This window comes from Hypanus sabinus (assembly GCF_030144855.1).
Source record: "Hypanus sabinus isolate sHypSab1 chromosome X2 unlocalized genomic scaffold, sHypSab1.hap1 SUPER_X2_unloc_3, whole genome shotgun sequence".
Taxonomy (NCBI): Eukaryota; Metazoa; Chordata; class Chondrichthyes; order Myliobatiformes; family Dasyatidae; genus Hypanus; species Hypanus sabinus.
The window spans coordinates 1,422,901-1,442,208 of NW_026779001.1; the positions used below are offsets into that span (position 1 = coordinate 1,422,901).

At 47.1% G+C, this 19,308-nt stretch overlaps 2 protein-coding genes across 2 annotated transcripts in view; both read left to right on the forward strand.

Moving 5' to 3' along the window:
• LOC132385856 (gastrula zinc finger protein XlCGF26.1-like) overlaps positions 1-18,629 on the forward strand; it is a 260,710-nt gene extending 242,081 nt beyond the window's left edge. Inside the window, exon 2 of the transcript XR_009509318.1 lies at positions 18,055-18,629. The gene's annotated coding sequence lies outside the window, so the exon portion shown is untranslated. The remainder of the gene's footprint in view (positions 1-18,054) is intronic.
• Positions 251-15,193, forward strand: LOC132385859 (zinc finger protein 420-like). Its single transcript, XM_059958086.1, has 2 exons — positions 251-280; positions 8,914-15,193. The coding sequence occupies exon 2, from the start codon at positions 9,383-9,385 to the stop codon at positions 10,913-10,915; it is 1,533 nt and encodes a 510-aa protein (XP_059814069.1). The 5' UTR covers positions 251-280; positions 8,914-9,382; the 3' UTR covers positions 10,916-15,193.
• Positions 18,630-19,308: the final 679 nt, after the last annotated feature.

A 19,308-nucleotide genomic window follows, 5' to 3' on the forward strand; every position in this document is an offset into this window, starting at 1 on the left:
ACCAATCAACTTCTCAGCTCTTCACTCCTCCCCGTCTTACTCCCTCCCTTCCTTTCCAGTCCTGAAGAAGGGTCTCGGTCTGAAGCGCCGACTGTTCTTTCCTCTCCATAGTTGCTGCCGGCCCCTTTGTATTTCCTCCAGCATTTCCCCTCTTTTGCTTTGGATTTCCGCATCTGCAGATTTTCTCGTTTGCTCAAATGCGCATGCGCAGAGGTCTGAGGTGGTACGACCTATCGCGCATGCGCTCAGTCGGCGTGAGGCTAACAAGGACCGGCTGCAGGTAGGAGGGGCCTCCGGGAGGGAATTAATCTCCGGTGTCTGAAACGCGATTGAAGGGCTATTACTCTGAGCTCTTGCCGCACTGGTCCTGCATCCCAGGACAGCCCCGGTCCGGTGCCTCTTCCTCAGCCCCACGAACCGTACCCGGGCCTCGGGGAGCTGACGAGCGCTGGAGCCGCCGCCATCTCTGCGGCGCATGCGCATCGCGAGAACGTTCGGTGGCTGACAGACCGGTTTCTCGTTCGTGCGGCCTTCTGGGTAAAGCGGCAGCCATGCCTGACTCTGCCAGCGTTGTCCCAGTACAGTCGGAGGAAATGAGAGCGAATGTCTCTCTCAAACTCTGCCGAGGTCCAGCTGTATACATGCAAAGATTAGTAATTCGGAACAAAAATATGTTTTCTAGTTAATTTTGGATGAAAAGCCTGCCTTCCAATCAATTAAATTGTCAATTAGTGCTGTATGGCAAAAAAAAATCCTTCCGTCAGATTTAGTTCCCTCTGGGTAAGTAACCCCTTTGTCCTCGAGGACAAGTGACTTGTGGCTTTCACATCACAAAAGTGCCACACTCCAATGAGAATAACTGCTGCCCTCCCATTCAGGATTGCTGGCATTGACATTAATGGATTCATCACTATCAATCAGCTGGGGTGGGGATCCCAGTAATTAGGTAATCTCTGGGATTCTATGTTGTGACAAGTATTCTTGGTAGTGTTGTGGAGCATGGCCAGACCTTGAAATAATCCCAAAGGACAGAGACAAATTGAGCCAAGTCAGAGGTTGACTGAACGCAGAAACATCCTCGTACAGACAGGAATACAGAGAATTTGATGGTCAGCCAGGATAACTGATCCGTGCCTTGTTAGAAGATGAGGAGTTCATATAGAGACAGAAATCCACAGTGTAATTACAATTTCCCTACCACATAGCCCATGTACCTATCTAAAAGTCTCTGAAAAGTTCCTATTGTACCCACCCTTTGTGTGAAAAACATACCTCTGACATCACCCTTGTACCTACTTCCAAGCACCATAAAACTAACCCCCCACCCATGTCAGCCATTTCACTCTTGGGAAAAAGCTTCTTGCTATCCACACGATCAATGCCCCTCATCATCTTATTCACCTCTATCAGGTCACCTCTCATCTTCCTTCGCTCCGAAGTTCACTCAACCTATTCACATGAGGCATATTCTCCAATCCATGCAACATCCTTGTAAATCTCCTCTGCACTCTGTCTATAGTATCCACGTCCTTCCTGTATTGAGGGGACCAGAACTGAACACGATACCAAAAGTCAGGTCTAACTCAGGCCTTATATCTGTAAATGTCCTCTGCCCTCTGTCTATAGTATCCACATCCTTCCTGTATTGAGGGGACCAGAACTGAACACAGTACCAAAAGTGAGGTCTAACTCAGGCCTTATATCTGTAAATCTCCTCTGCCCTCTGTCTATAGTATCCACATCCTTCCTGTATTGAGGGGGCCAGAACTGAACACAGTACCAAAAGTGAGGTCTAACTCAGGCCTTATATCTGTAAATGTCCTCTGCCCTCTGTCTGTAGTATCCACATCCTTCCTGTATTGAGGGGACCAGAACTGAACACAGTACCAAAAGTGCGGTCTAACTCAGGCCTTATATCTGTAAATCTCCTCTGCCCTCTGTCTGTAGTATCCACGTCCTTCCTGTATTGAGGGGACCAGAACTGAACATGGTACCAAAAGTGAGGTCTAACTAAGGCCTTGTATCTGTAAATCTCCTCTGCCCTCTGTCTGTAGTATCCACATCCTTCCTGTATTGAGGGATCAGAACTGAACACAGTACCAAAAGTGAGGTCTAACTAAGGCCTTATATCTGTAAAGTTACCTCTGGCATTTGAACTCGGTCCCATTGTTGATGAAGGCCTTCTTAACAACACTGTCAACCTACCCAGCAGCTTTGTGTGCACGATTGACACAGACCCCAAGGTCTCACTGGTACTCCACCCTGCCAAGAGTCCTAACATTATTGTTGTATTCTGTCTTCAAATGTCACCTACTGAAAGGAACCACTGGGTTGAACTCCATCTGTCACTTCCCAGCCCAGTTCTGCATCCTATTGATGTCTGGCTGTAACCTCCAGACTATCCACAACAACCCCAACATTTGTGTAATCGACAAACTTACAAACCCACCCTTCTAGAAACGTAGGAAACCTACAGTACGATACAGGCCCTTCGGCCCACTTAGCCCTCTATTTTACTAAGCTCCATGTACATATACAAAAGTCTCTTAAGAGACACTATCATATCTGCCTCCACCACCGGCGCCAGCAGCCCATTCCACTCACTCACCACTCTCTGAGCAAAAGACCTACGACTGACATCTCCTCTGTACCTACTCCCCAGCACCTTAGACCTGTGTCCTCTTGTGGCAACCATTTCCGACCTGGGAAAAAGCCTCTGACTATCCACACTGTCATGCCTCTCATCATCTTATACACTACTTCCTCATCAAGGTCATTTGTAAAAGTTACAAAGAGGAGGGGTCCCGGAAAAGATCCCTGCTGAACTGCACTGGTCACCGTCCTTCATACAGCATCTACATCCACCCTTTGCCTTCTGTGGGCAAGCCAATTCTGGATCCACAAAGCAAGGTCACCTTGGATCCTTGCCTCATTAATTTCTCAATGAGCTTTGCTTGAGGAACCTTATCGAAAGTCTTACTGAAAGCCACGTCCACTACATCCAATGCTCTACCTTCATCACTGTGCTTTGTTGCATCTTCAAAGAATTCAATCCGGTTCGTAAGGCATGACCTGCCCTTAACAAAGCCATGCTGACTATCCGTAATCGGATTATGTCTCTCCAAATGTTTGAAGTCCTGCCTCCCAGGATCTTCTCCAACCACTTGCCCACCACTGAAGCAAGACTTCATAAGACCATAAGATACAGGAGCAGAAGTAGGCCATTTGGCCCATCGAGACTGCACCGCCATTCAATCATGGGCTGATACAATTCTTCAAGTCATCTGCATTCCCCTGCTTTCACTCAATACCCTTCAATGCCCTGGCTAATCAAGAAACTATCTATCTCTGCCTTAAATACACCCAATGACTAGGCCTCCACAGCCACTTGTGGCAACAAATTCCATAGATTTACAACCCTCAGACTAAAGTAATTTCTCCGCATCTCAGTTCCGAAAGGTCGTCCTTCAATCCTGAAGTCGTGCCCTCTTGTCCTAGACTCCCCTACCATGGGAAATAACTTTTCCATATCTCATCTGTTCAGGCCTTTTAATGTTCGGAGTGTTTCTATGAGAACTCCGTCATTCTCCTGAACTCCAGGGAATACAGCTCAAGAGCTGCCGGACGTTCCTCATGCGGTAACTGTTACGAACACAAAAGTCTCAGCAGCAGTGGAATGCCTGGAGTCTGGTTTTGCTGTTAACAAAATGCTATTTTATTAGTAACTACATCATTTAGTAACTTAAACCAGGTAAATCAAGAGGTAATGCTGTTATGCATATATAGGTGTAAATGCATAAATCCCCGAACTTCTTCAAGCTTAGGTGGTAAATGATACAGTCTTACGATGGTGTGGTAAGGAAATTCAATTTGGTCCACGGGATTGAAGTGAGAGAGAGAGAGAGATGTGTAATCCAAGTAAACAGATGTTGTCAATCCTCCTCGATGTCCTCCAAATCTTCCAAGTTAGCCAAACGTGACCAGCTTAAGAGCGACATCTTCAAGTGATAATCTACCAACCCAGGCAAGGGTTAGACAAGGGTTAGATTCCACAGGGTTGCCCTCAAACGCACTAATAGTCATGGATCGATTCTTCTAATCGATCCTCAGCCCCACCCTTGTGGGCACTTAAAAATTCAGTGGCAATTACGCCACCAACCTTTGTGCATCTGCGTGTACCACGAAAGAGATAGTTACACTTGTTTAAATGCTGGTGTACTGAACAACAGCTGTGTATCATGTAGCGTTCTCTCTCTCTCTCTCTCTCTCTCTCTCTCCTCCCCCCCTCCCTCTCCCGCTCCCCCTCCTTCCCCCCTCTCTCTCTCTCTCTCTCTCTCTCCCCTCCCCCCTCCCCCTCCCCCTCCTTCCCCCTCTCTCTCTCTCTCCCCCCCACTCTCCCTCTCCCTCTCCCTCTCCCTCCCTCTCTCTCTCTCTCTCCGTCCCTCCCTCCCCTTTCTCCCTCTCACTCCCTCTACTTGCACTGAACTTCTCTCTCTCTCTCTTACAGGCGTGATTCTTAAAGGCACAGTCCATAATGAATAAAACTTAAGATTTCATCGCATTAACCATTTCATACCTCGTGAATCTTCGTTGAGCATTCACCAATGTCAATATATCCTTCCCAAAGTGAGGAGCCCAATCCTGTACACAATACTCCAAGTGTGGTCTCCCGAGTGCCTTATAAAGCCACAACATCACATCACTGCTCTTATATCCTATACCTCTAGAATTTTGCCTTATTCACAACCGGCTCAACCTGGAGGTTCACCTTTAGTGCATCCAGCACAAGGATTCCCAAGTCTCTTTGCATTTCTGCATTTTGAATTCTCTCCCCATTGAAATCATAGTCTGTCCATTTATTTCTTCCAGCAAATTGCATCACCACACACTTTCCAACATTGTATTTCATTTACCACTTCTTTGCTATTCCCCTAAACTACCTATGTCTCTTTGCAGGCTCTCTGTTTCCTCAACACTACCCGCTCCTCCACCTATTTTTTTATCATCGGCAAATTTAGCCATAAATCCTTTCATATCATAGTCAAAATCATTGACATGTATCGTAAAAAGCAGTGGTCCCAACTCTGACCCCTGTGGAACTCCACTGGTAACAGGAAGCCAGCCAGAATAGGATCCCTTTATTCCCACTCTCTGTTTTCTGCCGACCAGCCAATGCTCCACCCACTTTAATAACTTCCCTGTCATACCATGGGCTTTTATCTTGCTAAACAGCCTCATGTGCAGCACATTGTCAAAGGCCTTCTGAACATCCAAGTACACCACGTCTACTGCATCTCCTTTGTCTACCCTGCTTGTAATTTCCTCAAAGAATTGCAGTAGTTTTGTCAGGCAGGATTTTCCTTTCAAGAAACCATGCTGGCTTTGGCCTATCTTGTCATGTGCCTCCAGGTACTCCGTAATCTCATCCCTAACAATCGATTCCATCAACCGCCAACCATTGATGTCATGCTAACAGGTCTATAGTTCCCTTTCTGTTACCTCTGACCCTTCTTAAATAGCGGAGTAACATTTGCTATTTTCCAGTCATCTGGTACAATGCCAGAATTTATTGATTCTTCAAAGATCATTGTTAATGCCTCCACAATCTTTCCAGCTATTTTCTTCAGAACCGGAGGGTGCATTGCATCAGGTCCTGGAGATTTATCCACCCTCAGACCATTAAACTTCCAGAGCACCTTCTGAGTCATAATTGTCACTGCACAAACTTCACTTCCCTGATACCCTTGAATGTCTGGTACGCATTCAGTTCCTCTTACTTCTCAGCAACTCTCATTACAATAAGTCCAGCGATATTTTGAATTGGTCCTAAATCTACCCTCGACTCTTTTTACCCTTTATATATATATATATTTAAAAAAGCTTTCAGTATCTTCTTCGATATTAGTCACCAGCTTACTCTCATAATTCATCTTTTCCTTCCGAATGACCTTCTGAGTTTTCTTTTGCAAGTTTTAAAAAGCTGGTGAAGCTGTCTTCCCACTAGCTCGAACTTCCTTGTTTGCCCTCTCTTTTGCTTTTACTTTGGCTCTGACTTCACTTGTCAGCCACAGTAGTGTCCTTCTTCCCTTTGAAAATCTCTTCTTATTTGGAATATATCTGTCTTGTATTTCCCTCATTATTTGCAGAAAATCCACCCATTCTGCTCTGCTGTCCTTCCTGCAAATGTCCCTTTTCAGTCGACTTCAGCCAGTTCCCCTCTCATCCATTGCAATTTCCTTTATTCCACTGAAATACTGACACATTGGTTTTATTTTTTCCCTCTCAAATTTCAATGTGAATTTGATCATATTGGGATCACCCAGTCCAGCATAGCCGATCCCCTCGTGGGCTCAACAACCAGCTGTTCTAAAAAGCAATCCCTTAGATATTCTACAAATTCTTTCTCTCGAGGTCCTACCAATTCACTTTCATGTTAAAATTGCCAATGATTATCAATGTTATCATTGCCTTTCTGACAGGCCTTTTCTATCTGCTGCTGTAATTTGTAATCCACATCCCGACTGCTGTATGGAGATCTGTATACAACTGCCATTCCCCTCCCCATTTCGTAACTCAACCCGTAGAGACCCATGACCCCATCATGTGGATAGGGTGGTGAAGAAAGCTTTTGTTATGCTGGCCTTTATAAATCAGAGCATTGAGTATAGGAGTTGGGATGTAATGGTAAAACTGTACATGGCATTCGTAAGGCTGAATTTGGAGTATTGTGTACAGTTCCGGTCACTGAATTATAGGAACGATATCAACAAAATAGAGAGAGTACAGAGAAGATTTACTAGAATGTTACCTGGCTTTCAGCACCTAAGTCACAGGGAAAGGCTGAACAATTTAGGTCTTTATTCTTTGGAGCATAGAAGGTTGAAGAGGGACTTGATAGAGGTATTTAAAATAATGAGGGGGATATATTGAGTTGATGTGGATAGGCTTTTTCCATTGTGAATAGGGGAGATTCAAACAAGAGGACATGATTTGAGAGTTGGGGGCAAAAGTTTAAGGAGGGAAATCCTTTACTCAGAGAGTGGTAGCTGTGTGGAATGAACTTCCAGTAGAAGTGGTAGAGGCAGGTTCGGTATTGTCATTTAAAGTAAAATTGGATAGGTATATGGACAGGAAAGGAATGGAGGGTTATGGACTGAGTGCGGGCCAGTGGGACTAGGTGAGTGTAAGCGTTCGCATGGACTAGAAGGGCCGAGATGGCCTGTTTCCATGCTGTAATTGTTATATGGTTAGACGGTCACACCTTACAATCCTATGTCATCTCTTTCCAATGATTTAATATTTTTTTATTCAGAGAGCCACACCACCCTCTCTGCCCAGTCACCTATCATTCTGATACACCGTGTATTCTTGGACATTCAACTCCCATCGGCAGCCACCTTTTATCCAAGTTTCAGAGATTGTCCAATTTGCCAATTTGCAGCTGAATTTCAAGATCGTCCATTTTAATCCTCATGCTCTGTACATTCAAATAACTCTCTCAGCCCAGGATTTGTTGCTTTCTATTTTCACTGCCCCACATCTCTGTTGCCCTGTTCCTCATGCCACTGGCTTTGATTAAGCCTCATCTCCTGACCATTCTTTCTACAGTCTTTGTTGCACACTATCTTCGATTTATTTCTGTTTCCCGTTTCCTCAGCCCCATCACTCTGATTCCCATCCCCACGCCAAATCAGTTTAAACCCTCCCTAACAGCTCTATTAAATGTGCTGGCTAGGATATTGGACCCCTTTGGGTTCAGGTGTAACCCGTCCTTTTTGTACAGGTCATACCTCCCCCAGAGGAGAACCCAATGATCAAGGAATCTAAAGCCCTGCCCCCTACACCAGTCCCTCAGCCACACATTAATATACCTAATCATGCTAGTATTGCTCTCACCAGCACGTGGCACAGGCAGCAATCCCAAGGTTACTACCCTAGATGTCCTGCCTTTCAGCTTCCTACCGAACTCCCTGAATTCTCTCCTCACGCACTCCTCCCTTTGTCTACCTGTGTCATATATACCAACGTGTACCAAGACTTCGAGCTGGTCACCCCCTCCCTTCAGAATACCTTGCACCCGATCTGAGAGATCCCGTACCCTGGCACCTGGGAGGCAACACACCACGCGTGTATCTCTATCAGGCGTGCAGAACCTCCTGTCCATTCCCCTCACTATTGAATCCTATGACTACTGCATTCCTCAACTTCCTCTTTCCCTTCTGCACCACGGAACCAGGCTCAGTGCCAGAGACCCGATCGTCATGGTCGTCCTCTGTCAGGTCATCCCCTCAACCGCATCCAAAGTGAGGTAACAATTACTGAGGGAGATGGCCACTGGGGCACTCTCCACTCACTGGTCTATAATTCCTGGGTTCCCTCTACTCCATTCCCTAACAAGGGGTCAATGTCTTCCAATTCTCTGGTACATCTCCCTTCCTGAGTGGTAATACAAAGGTCATCGCCAGAGGCTCAGCAATCTCCTCCCTCGCTTCCCACAGTATATCTCAGGTTGAGTTGCTCCAGCTTGAGTTGAACTGGATAAAATTGTGATTCCAGCGCTCACATTGAGAGGAGATCTTACAGAAACATGTAAAGTTATCAAAGGTGTAGATAAGCCAGAGGCAGGAAAGTTGCTTCCACTGGTAGGTGAGGCTTAGTACGAGAGGACATTGCCTCAAGATTAGGGAATGTGGGACGGAGATGAGGAGGAACTGCTTTTCCCTGAGGGTGGTGAATCTGTGGATTTCTCTGCCTAATGAAGCAGTGGAGGCGACCTCAGTAAATGTGTTTGAGATAAGGTCGGATGGATATTGTCCTTCTCCCATTGATGTATTTTGCATTGTTGTTGATCCAGTTGGAGTTGTATCTGTGTCTGAAGGGAAGTTTTCTTTTGTAACTCCGTGTTATCCACAGGAACCGGGGTGCTGAGAACATACCAGCATTTGTTCACTGGAGATCAGTTCTTCAACTCATTGATTGTACAAGGGATTCAAACATCTGACTGTCTGAATTGCGAGATGATTGATCGCAGTGAGATATCATTCTCCTTCTCTCAGTGTGGGAAAGGATTCACTCACAGCCTACCCACAGACACGCCAGTGAGTTCACAGTGGGGAGAGGCCATTCACCTGCTCTGTGTGAGGGAGGGGAACTACTCAGTCAACCAGCCTGAAGATACATCAGCAAGTTCACACCACAGTGAGATGCTCCACCTGTTCTGACAGCGGGAAGCAATTCATTCTGTCATTGATGCTGAAGATATATCCAAAAATTCACCAGTGAGGAGACGTTTCTCAGAGTGCAGGAAGGCACTGACACAATCAACCACACTACAGAGACACCAGCAAATTCACATGGTGCCATGGCCTTTCCCCATCTCTGAATGTCGAAACAGATTCATTTAGTCATCTCAAATGAACGAACGTCACCAGTTCACACTGAGAAGATGCCGCTCACCTGCTCAGACTGTGGGAAGGAGTTCACTTCGTCATCTCAACTGAGGGTACATCGGCGAGTTCACACTGGGGAGAGGCTGTTCACCTGCTCAGAATGTGGAGAGGCATTCACTCGGTCATCTCACCTACTGAGACACCAGCTGGTTCACACTGGGGAGAAACCGTTCAGCTGCTCAGAATGTGGGAAGGCATTCACTCGGTCATCTCAACTACAGGAACATCAGCAAACTCACACTGGGGAGAAACCGTTCAGCTGCTCAGAATGTGGGAAGGGATTCACTCGGTCTTCTGACCTGAAGGTACATCAGCAAGTTCATTCTGGGGTGAGTCCGTTCACCTGCTCTGAATGTGGGAAAGGTTTCATGCACTCATCCAAACTACGGAGACACTTGCTGGTTCACACTGAGGAGAGGCCATTCACCTGCTCTGAGTGTGGGAAGGGATTCACTCAGTCATCCAAACTACAGACACACTGGCTGGTTCACACTGGGGAGAAACCGTTTGCCTGCTCAGTATGTGAGAAGGGATTCACACGGTCATCTCAACTGAAGGAACATCAGCGAGTTCACACTGGGGAGAAACCGTTCACCTGCTCAGACTGTGGGAAGGAGTTCGCTCGTGCATCTCAGCTGAGCGTCCATCAACGATTTCACACTGGGGAGAAACCGTTCAGCTGCTCTGAATGTGGGAAGAGATTCACTCTGTCATCTGACTTGAAAGTACATCAGCGAGTTCACACTGGGGAGAGGCCATTCACGTGCTCGGACTGTGGGAAGCGATTCATTCGGTCATCTCAACTGAACACACATCAGTGCTTTCACACTGGGGAGAAACCGTTCATTTGCTCAGACTGTGGGAAAAGATTCACTCTGTCATTTCGCCTACTGAGGCACCAGTTAGTTCACACTGGGGAGAAACCGTTCATCTGCTCAGACTGTGGAAAGGAGTTCGCTCGATCATCTGGCTTGAAAATACATCAGCGAGTTCACACTGGGGAGAGGCCGTTCACCTGCTCAGACTGTGGAAAGGAGTTTGCTGGGTCATCGGATTTGAAAATACATCTGCGAGTTCACATTGGGGAGAGGCCGTTCACCTGCTCTGTGTGTGGGAAGGGATTCACTCACTCATCCACCCTACAGAGACACCAGCTGGTTCACACTGGGGAGAGGCCATTCACTTGTTCTGAATGTGGGAAGGGATTCACTCAGTCATCCAACCTTTTGTCACACCAGCGAATCCACACTGGGGAGAGGCCGTTCACCTGCTCAGATTGTGGGAAGGCATTCGCTCACTCATCCACCCTTTTGTCACACCAGCGAATCCACACTGGGGAGAGGCCATTCACCTGCCCTGAATGTGGGAAGGGATTCACTCGGTCATCCAAGCTACAGAGACACCAGTTAGTTCATACTGGGGAGAAACCATTCACTTTCTCAGATTGTGGGAAGGGATTCACTTAGTCATCTGACTTGAAGCTACATCAGCGAGTTCACACTGGGGACAGACCGTCAGACTATAAGACTTAAGACCAGAATGAGGCTGTTTACCCCATCGAGTCTGTTCTGTCATTTTATCATGGCTGATCCAAATTTGCTCTCCACTCCAATCTCCTGTCTTGTCCCTGTATCACTTCATGCCCGGATCAATCAAGATTCTATCCACCTCTGCCCTAAATGTACATAAAGAATTGGCCTCCACAGCTGCCTGTGGCACGGAATTCCCCAGATTCACCACTCTCAGTCCGTTCTCTGTCATCTCCGTTCTAAAAGGACACCCCTCTATTCTGAAGCTCTGTTCCCTGGTCGCACACTCTTCCACCACAGGAAGCATCCTTTCCACATCCACTCTATCAAGCCCTTCCACAGTTTGATAAGTTTCCATGAGGTCAGCCCTAATTCCTCTGCTGATACAGGCTCAGGCCCATTGAACGCTCTTCATATGACAATCCATTCAATCCTGGAATCTGTTTTTGTGAACATACTCTGAACCTTCTCCAGTTTCGGCACGTCCTTTCCAAGATCAGGGGCCCAGAACTGCCCTCCAAGTGTGGCCTCACCAGTGACGACCAACTTCCCGAATTACATCCTCGCTGATATATTGTAGATCTCTCGAAATGAATGCCGACGTTGCGTTTGCCTTCCACACCACAGACTCGACCTGCAAATTAACCTTCAGGGAATCCTGAACATGGACTCCCCGTGACCCTTTGCACCTCAGTTGTTCGGTATTTTCTGTCCATTTCGAAAAAGTTAACACTTTCATTTCTTCTACCAAAATGCATGAACATACACTTCCCGGCACTGTATCCCATCTGCTGTTTTTTTTTCCCATTCTCTAAATCTATCTCAGTCCTTCTGCACCCTCTCTACCGAAAACTACCTGCCCCTCCTCATGTCTTCATATCATCTGCAAACCTTGTAACAAAGCCAGCAATTCTGTCTTCCAAACTATTGGAATATTACAAAAATCACCAGTCCGAACACAGAGCCCTGAGGAACACCACTAGTGACTGGCAGCCAACCAGAGATGGCTCCCTTTATTCCCAGTCTTTGCCTCCTACCATTCAGCTTGTCATGGTCCAGTCCATGACGTCTGCGTTCTGGTTCACGGTCCGGTCCGTGGACTCTGGACTCCAGGTCTTCTGGCTGTCCATTGTTTCATTGTTTAATCACAGGCACTGATTCTCAAATTGGGGCTGGAATATCAGTGGCCCTGGGTTCGACTGTAGGTTCGGGTTGGTCTTGTCAGTATCCTGTCCTCGCCACTGTGGGGTAGGTCAGGCCGTCTTTGCCATTGCCCTGCGGTTGATTCTGTCCCTCCCTGTCCTCGCCTCCGTTGGGTAAGACAGGCCGGCTTTGCCGTTACCCTTCCCTGGACTGTTCCCTTCCCTTCCCTTACATCCCTTCCCCTTCTTTCAGCAACCCACTCCTGAAGCCTTGCCTGCAACCTCGCCTGCGTCATCGCCTGAATCACCATCAAGTTTAACCGCTAGAGTGAGACTGGAGCCTTGTCATGCCAACAGAAGGAACTGTTTATCGATGAGCTTGGAACTGTCTCTTTGTGTCCCCGTGTTTAGTGTCCGTGTATGAGTCCCGACCCTACGTCCTTTCCCCAAGGAGGGTTCCTGACTCTATGTAAAGCCCCGGCCCTACGTCCAGTCCCCAAGGAGGGGTCCTGACTCTATGTAAAGCCCCGGCCCTACGTCCTGTCCCCAAGGAGGGGTCCTGACTCTATGTAAAGCCCCGGCCCTACGTGCTGTCTCCAAGGAGGGGTCCTGACTTTATGTAAAGCCCCGGCCCTACGTCCTGTCCCCAAGGAGGGGTCCTGACTATGTAAAGCCCCGGCCCTACGTCCTGTCCCCATGGAGGGGTCCTGACTCTGTGTAAAGCCCCGGCCCTACGTCCTATCCCCAAGGAGGGGTCCTGACTCTGTGTTCTGTGTTCCTCTGCTTGAGTCCAAGGCTCAGTAGGAAGACTGTTTGCTGCTACTCGAGTGGACTGTTGTTGTTTGTCGTTCCGTGTCCCAAGTCCAGTCCAAGTCTCAGGCTTCGAGTCAAGTCCAGTCCGGGTCAAAGTCTCCAAGGAGGTTTCCACTCCATGTTCGAGGCTCCGAGGAGGTTCCCAGTCCTGTTACCTTGCCACGTCCAGTCCTCGTCTGGATCCGGAGTCCGAGCCCGAGTCAAGACCCAGGATCCGGGTCCCTGTCCAATCTCTGGCTCGGAATCCTTGTCCAGGTTCCTCGTTCCCAGTTCTTAGTTCCTCGTCCAGGCCTCACCTTCCTACCCTTGTCCTAGCCAATGCCTAGTCTTGTCCAGTGTCGTTTCTTCCCCACTTCTTGCTTGATACACCTAGTCCTCTCCCTAGCACTTCAGTGTCTGTGTCTTGCATTTGGGTCTGTTCCCAACGCCCACCTTATGGCACAGCCTCTGTTTAACCCATGCTGGAGTCTCCACTGTAATACCGTGGGTTTATTCAGCAGCCTAGTGTGGTGCACCTTGTCAAAGGCCTTCTGAAAATCCAAGTATACAACATCTATTTCTTCATTCGTGTTGCTTTTCCAGCACGAGTTTCACTTGAGGAAACAAATTCTCCTTTGTCGATCCTGCTTGTGGTTCTTCCAAGAATGCCAACAGATTTGTCAGGCAAGATATTCCCTTCAGGAAACTTTGCTGATTTTGAGACATAGGAGGCTCGAAGAAAAATAGAGGGCGATGGGTAACCCTAGGTAATTTCTGAGGTAAGGGCATGTTTGTCACTGCTTTGTGGGCTGAACGGCCTGTATTGTGCTGTAGGTTTTCTATGATTCAATGGCATATGGTCTTCAGTCAAGGATTAAAGGCAGAGCCTCGCAGCAGTTTTTTTTTTCCGTTGGACCTTTGAGCCGCGGCCAGTCAGCATTTGGGTTTGCTCAGCAAGAACTGAAAGTTGGGCAGGAGCGAGTGGAGCGGTCAGTGTCAGAGTGAATAGAGTCGGAGTGGAGATTTTGAGGCTTCAGCTGTCAGTGATAGGAGCCTTCAGTCAGAGAAGGTATAATTAAGCTGAAGGTAGAGATTTTTTTGCCCCCTTCTTTTCAGTTGCTTAGTGAGAACAGCAGAGATTACAGACGGGGTAGCAGATAGCTCCTCTGGTGGGGTGTGGGAAGCAGGGACACCTCCATCTTCTAACAAGGCACGGAACAGACACTCTGACTGACCATCAAATTCTCGGACTGTATTCCTGTCTGTGTGAGATTGGGCTGTTTCTGACTTCAATCAATCTATGACTTGGCTCAATTTGTCCTTTGACATTATTTCAAGTTCTGGTCATGTTGCACAACACTACAAAGTTAACATTTTACTGCATGTACGATCCTGGAGATTTACTAATTACTTGGATCGCCCCCCCCCCCCCCCCATCTGCTGATTGACAGTGATGAACCCATCGATGGCAATGCCAATGAATATATAGTGGAGGGCAGTGGTTATTCTCATTGGAGTGCGGCACCTTTGTGATCTGAAAGCCAGAAGTCACTTGTCGTCGAGGCAAAGGTGTTTCATATCGTTATCAACCCAGAGTGAACTGAATCTGACGGAAGGTTTTATTTCCATACAGCACGAATTGACATTTTCACTAGTTCAACGGACTCGGAGTCCGCAGCGGTTGGAGCATTTTCATTGTGTGCTGCATCTGCGAGGCTGAGTCGGACGGCGCTGTGAAAGTATAGCGGAGGTATTCCCTTCTGCCGCCTGCGTGGGATGGCGAGGCTGTCGGGACCCTGAGGGCTTGTGGAAACTGTGTGCTGGTTTCTTTTAGAACTTATAGTCTTTTAACATCTTTGGACTATTTTAACTGTTCCCATGGTCTGTTTTTTTTTAAATCAATTATGCTATTGTTTGCTCTGTTGTAACTATATGTTGTAATTATGTGGTTTTGTGCAGGTCTTGTATCTTTAGTTTTTGGTCTTGTTTTGTCTGGTGATTTGGAGCTACTTTCCAGAGAACGCGCTAAGATCGTAGCGCGATATTAATAAGCAGCATCCTCTCCGGACTCTGGATTGGGGATTGCCAAACGTTACGTGGATTTTCTGGTGTAGTCTGTTCTGTAATGTGCTTTTGTGATATCTCACAAAACGTTGTCTCATTTTTAACTGCATTGCATTTGTGGTTTCTAAATGACAATAAACTGAATCTGAATCTAAATGGAAGGTAAACTCTTTAACTGAGATAAACTGGTAACTATATTTTTGTTCAGAGTTCATAATCCTCGAATTTACATAGCTGGAGCTCGGTAGTGTTTGGGAGATACATTCGCTCACACTTCCTTCGACTGTACGAGGCAACACTGGTACCAACGGCCATGGCTGCCTCTTTACCCAGAAGCCCTCACTCTCCCTGTCCGCCATCGAAAGATCCAGGAATGCGCATGCGCCGCAAAACTGGCGGCGGCGTCGCCCACGAGTCGAAAGCTCCCCCCGGCCGGGTACGGATCATGGGGCTCAGAGAGAGGGAGAGGACCAGGACTGTCGTGGGGTGCAGCACTAGTGTGGCTGGAAATCACAGTAATTGTACTTTGGTCGCGTTTCAGACGCCGGTGAATAAGTTCACCCGGAGTTCGCTCTTACCTGCGTCCGTTAGTTCAGCGCCTCTCGTCTACTTAGCGCATGCGCGATATTCGGTAATCGGCCGCACCGACCACGCATGCGCATTGGTTTATGGTGTGACTGCAGATACGCAAACCCAAAGCAACACAGACAACATGCTGGAGGAACCCGGGGTCAGGCAGCGACTATGGAGAGGAGTGAACAGTCGGCGTTTCAGACAGAGAGCCTTCTTCAGGACTGGACAGGAAGAGAGGGATTCAGAATGTGGGGGGAGACGAGGTGATAGGTGAAAACGGGAGAGGGGGTGGAGTAAAGTCAAGAGTTGTGAAGCTGATTGGTGAAAGAGATATAGGGCTGGGGAATAATAATAATAATAATAATAATAACAATAGTAACCATTGATCCTGTGGGAAATTTTTCGTTACAGTAGCATTATTTTAAATCACACTTAGCAGTGTGCAGACTCTGCTAAAAATAAAGCAGAGAATAATATTATACACAATGATACTGTATCAATGAGCAATAATAATGTATAAAGCAATATTGCAGAATCTATTGAACTATGGTCTGTCGCAGAAAGGTGCATTGAAATGACTTTATTCCTCACATCATTCACAAAATGTTTACGTTATGCCTCCGTCGAAATGTGCCATGTGCAATCATAGTAATTTATAATAAACAGAGCAGTCAGCGTAACGTAGAATTACACTCAAATCAGTGTGAGTTAAGCAGTCTGATGGCATAGTGGAAGAAGCTGTCCTGGAGCCTGTTGGTCCTGGCTTTTATACTGCGGTAGCGTTGCCCGGATGGTTGCAGCTGGAATAGATCTTGATTGTAGTGACTCGGGTGCCCCATGATCCTGCGGACCCTTTTTATCCGTCTGTCTTTGTAAATTTCCTGAATCATGAGAAGTTCACACCTACAGATGCGCTGGGCTGTCCACACCACTCTCTGCAGAATCCTTCGATTAAGGGAGGTAAAGTTAAACATAAAAAATTAAAGGGACTTCTGAATCCTCGTGTAGGATTCCCTGAAGGATAATTTGCAGGTTGAGTCGATGTTGAGGAAGTTCTCAGTGATGTTGACATTCACTTCGAGAGGAAAAGCAAGGACGCATTGGTGAGGCTTTACAAAGAGGCCTCACGTGGAGCATTGTGAGCAGTTTCCGGCCCCATGTCTAAGAAAAGATGTGCTGACATCGGAAGGGGCATAAAGAAGCCACAGGAATTTGAACAGGACCCCACTAAGTCTTTTGACGGGACATTAACCGTCTGGACTTCAACGTCCTCTCTCCAATTCCAGCCTCACTCCGTCTGAACGTTGGACTCTCCACCCCCACTTCACTGATCCTAAACTCACCATCAAACCTGCAGATAGCGGAGGTGCTGTAGTAGTCTGTCGGACTGACCCCTTCCTTGCAGAGGCCCATCGCCAACTCTCAGACACCTCCTCCTACTTACCCCTCGAACTGGACCCCAGTAAGGAACACCAGGACATCGTCTCCCACACCATCACCAACCATCTTGACTCTGGGGATCTCCCAGCACCACCACCAACCTCATACAGTAGCTGAGCCTGCTGTTCACTCTGCTGCCCCACGACTGTGCTGCAACACACAGATCGAACCACGTCATCAAGTTCACCGATGACACAACCGTGGTGGGTCTCATCAGCAAGAACAACGAGTCAGCTTACAGAGAGGAGGTGCAGCGGCTAACGGACTGGTGCAGAGCCAACAACCTGCCTCTGAATGTGAGCAAAGCGAAAGAGATGGATGTTGTCTTCAGGAGGGCACGGAGCGACCACTCCCCGCTGAGCATCGACGGCTCCTCAGAGGAGATCGTTAAGAGCACCAAATTTCTTGACGGAGAATCTCACCTGGACCCTCAACAGCAGTTCCAAAGCAAAGAAAGCCCAGCAGCATCTCTGCTTTCTCCGGATGCTGAGGAAAGTCCATCACCCCCCCCCCCCCCAATCCTCATCATATTCTACAGAGGTTGTATTGAGAGCATCCCGAGCAGCTGCATCACTGCCTGGTTCAGCAATTGCACCATCTCGGATCGCAAGACCCGGCAGCGGATAGTGAGGTCAGCTGAGAAGATCATCGGGGTCTCTCTTCCCGTCATTACAGACATTTATACTACACGCTGCATCCGCAAAGCAAACAGCATTATGAAGGACCCCATGCACCCCTCATACAAACTCTTCTCCTTCCTGCCGTCTGGGAAAAGGCTCTGAAGCATTCGGACTATGACCAGACTATGTAACAGTTTCTTCCCTCAAGCTATCAGACTCCTCAATAGCCAGAGCCTGGACTGACCCCTTGCCCTACTGTCCTGTTTATTATTTATTGTAATGCCTGCACTGTAAACTGTCCTGGGTAGGTAATGGTAAGGAGTGAAAGTGAGCTTTGTAGGCAAGAGAGTGGGGAGGGGGAGGGACAGAAATGGATGGGTATGTAGTGGGAGGTGCCTCATCTCATCTTGCCTTGATGACGGATGCTGCTTTTCCTTTTGCTAAGGCAGACGTTGATGGACTTTCGATCGGTCAGGGCATGAAAGGATACGCGGCGAAGGCAGGAAAATGGGGCTGGGAGGAATAATGGATTTACCATGACGAAGCGGCAGAGCAGTTTTGATGGGCCAAATGGCGTAATTCTGCTTCTTATGGTCCAAGAGCAGCCTCTCATTCAATGAGAGCAAAAGCTTTGGAGCTTTGGACTTTGGAGGAGGAAACAGGAACCCATGAGGCAATCCTCATCGGGGCTCAAAGGTGGAGACGTTCAGCAACTTTAAATTCCACAGTGTGAACATTTCAGAGGATCTGTCCCGAGCCCGGGACACAAGTGCAATTACAAGAAAGCAGGAACTCTCTGTCCTCAGTAGTATGGCCCAGCACATCATAGTGGATGTGGCCCAGCACATCACAGGTAAAACTCTGCTCACGACTGAGCACATCTCTGTGGAGTGCTGTCGCAGGAAATCAGCATCCATCATCAAGGACCCCCACCACCCAGGCCATGCTCTCTTCTCAATGCTGCCATCAGGAAGAAGGTGCATGAGTCTCAGGAGCATCAACCCCAGGTTCAGGAACAGTTATTACACTCAACCAACGGGTCCTGCTTTCTTTTTACAATATTTTTATTCAGAAGAAAAAAAAAGATTTACAGAGTGCAACACATAGATACATCTCATCATAACTTGTGTACATTCATATATTGTAATAATATTGATCAAGATGTTATAGCATAACACATAAAGGTATAGCACTCGGTAATCAAAAATTTAAAGACAGATCAAATCATAAAATAAATGTTATATATATATATATATATAAAAAGTCAACCCCCTACCAACTACCAAAGAGAAAAGCTGATGGATGACAATGGATTAGAAAAAAAAAACATATTCACTTAAGAAGAGAAGATAAAAATATACATCAAAGTCTGTGCACTGTTAAACTTTATAAATTGGAAACGTTATTTAGGAAAGGTCCCAAAATATCATAAAAAGATTGTTTCGAATTTAAGACTGAGCAGCGGATCTTTTCTAAATTTAAATACGACATAATATTACGTAGCCTTTGAAGATGTGTAGGACGGGTTGACTCCTTCCATTTAAGCAAGATTGCTCTTCTTGCTAAAAGAGAGGTAAAAACTAAAACCTGTAGGTTAGGAGTATTTAAAGTTATGTCTTCATTTGCAATAATACCAAACAAGGAAGTAAGGGGATTTGGGTCAAATTGGATCCTAAAAAGTTGGGAGAAGGTATGAAAT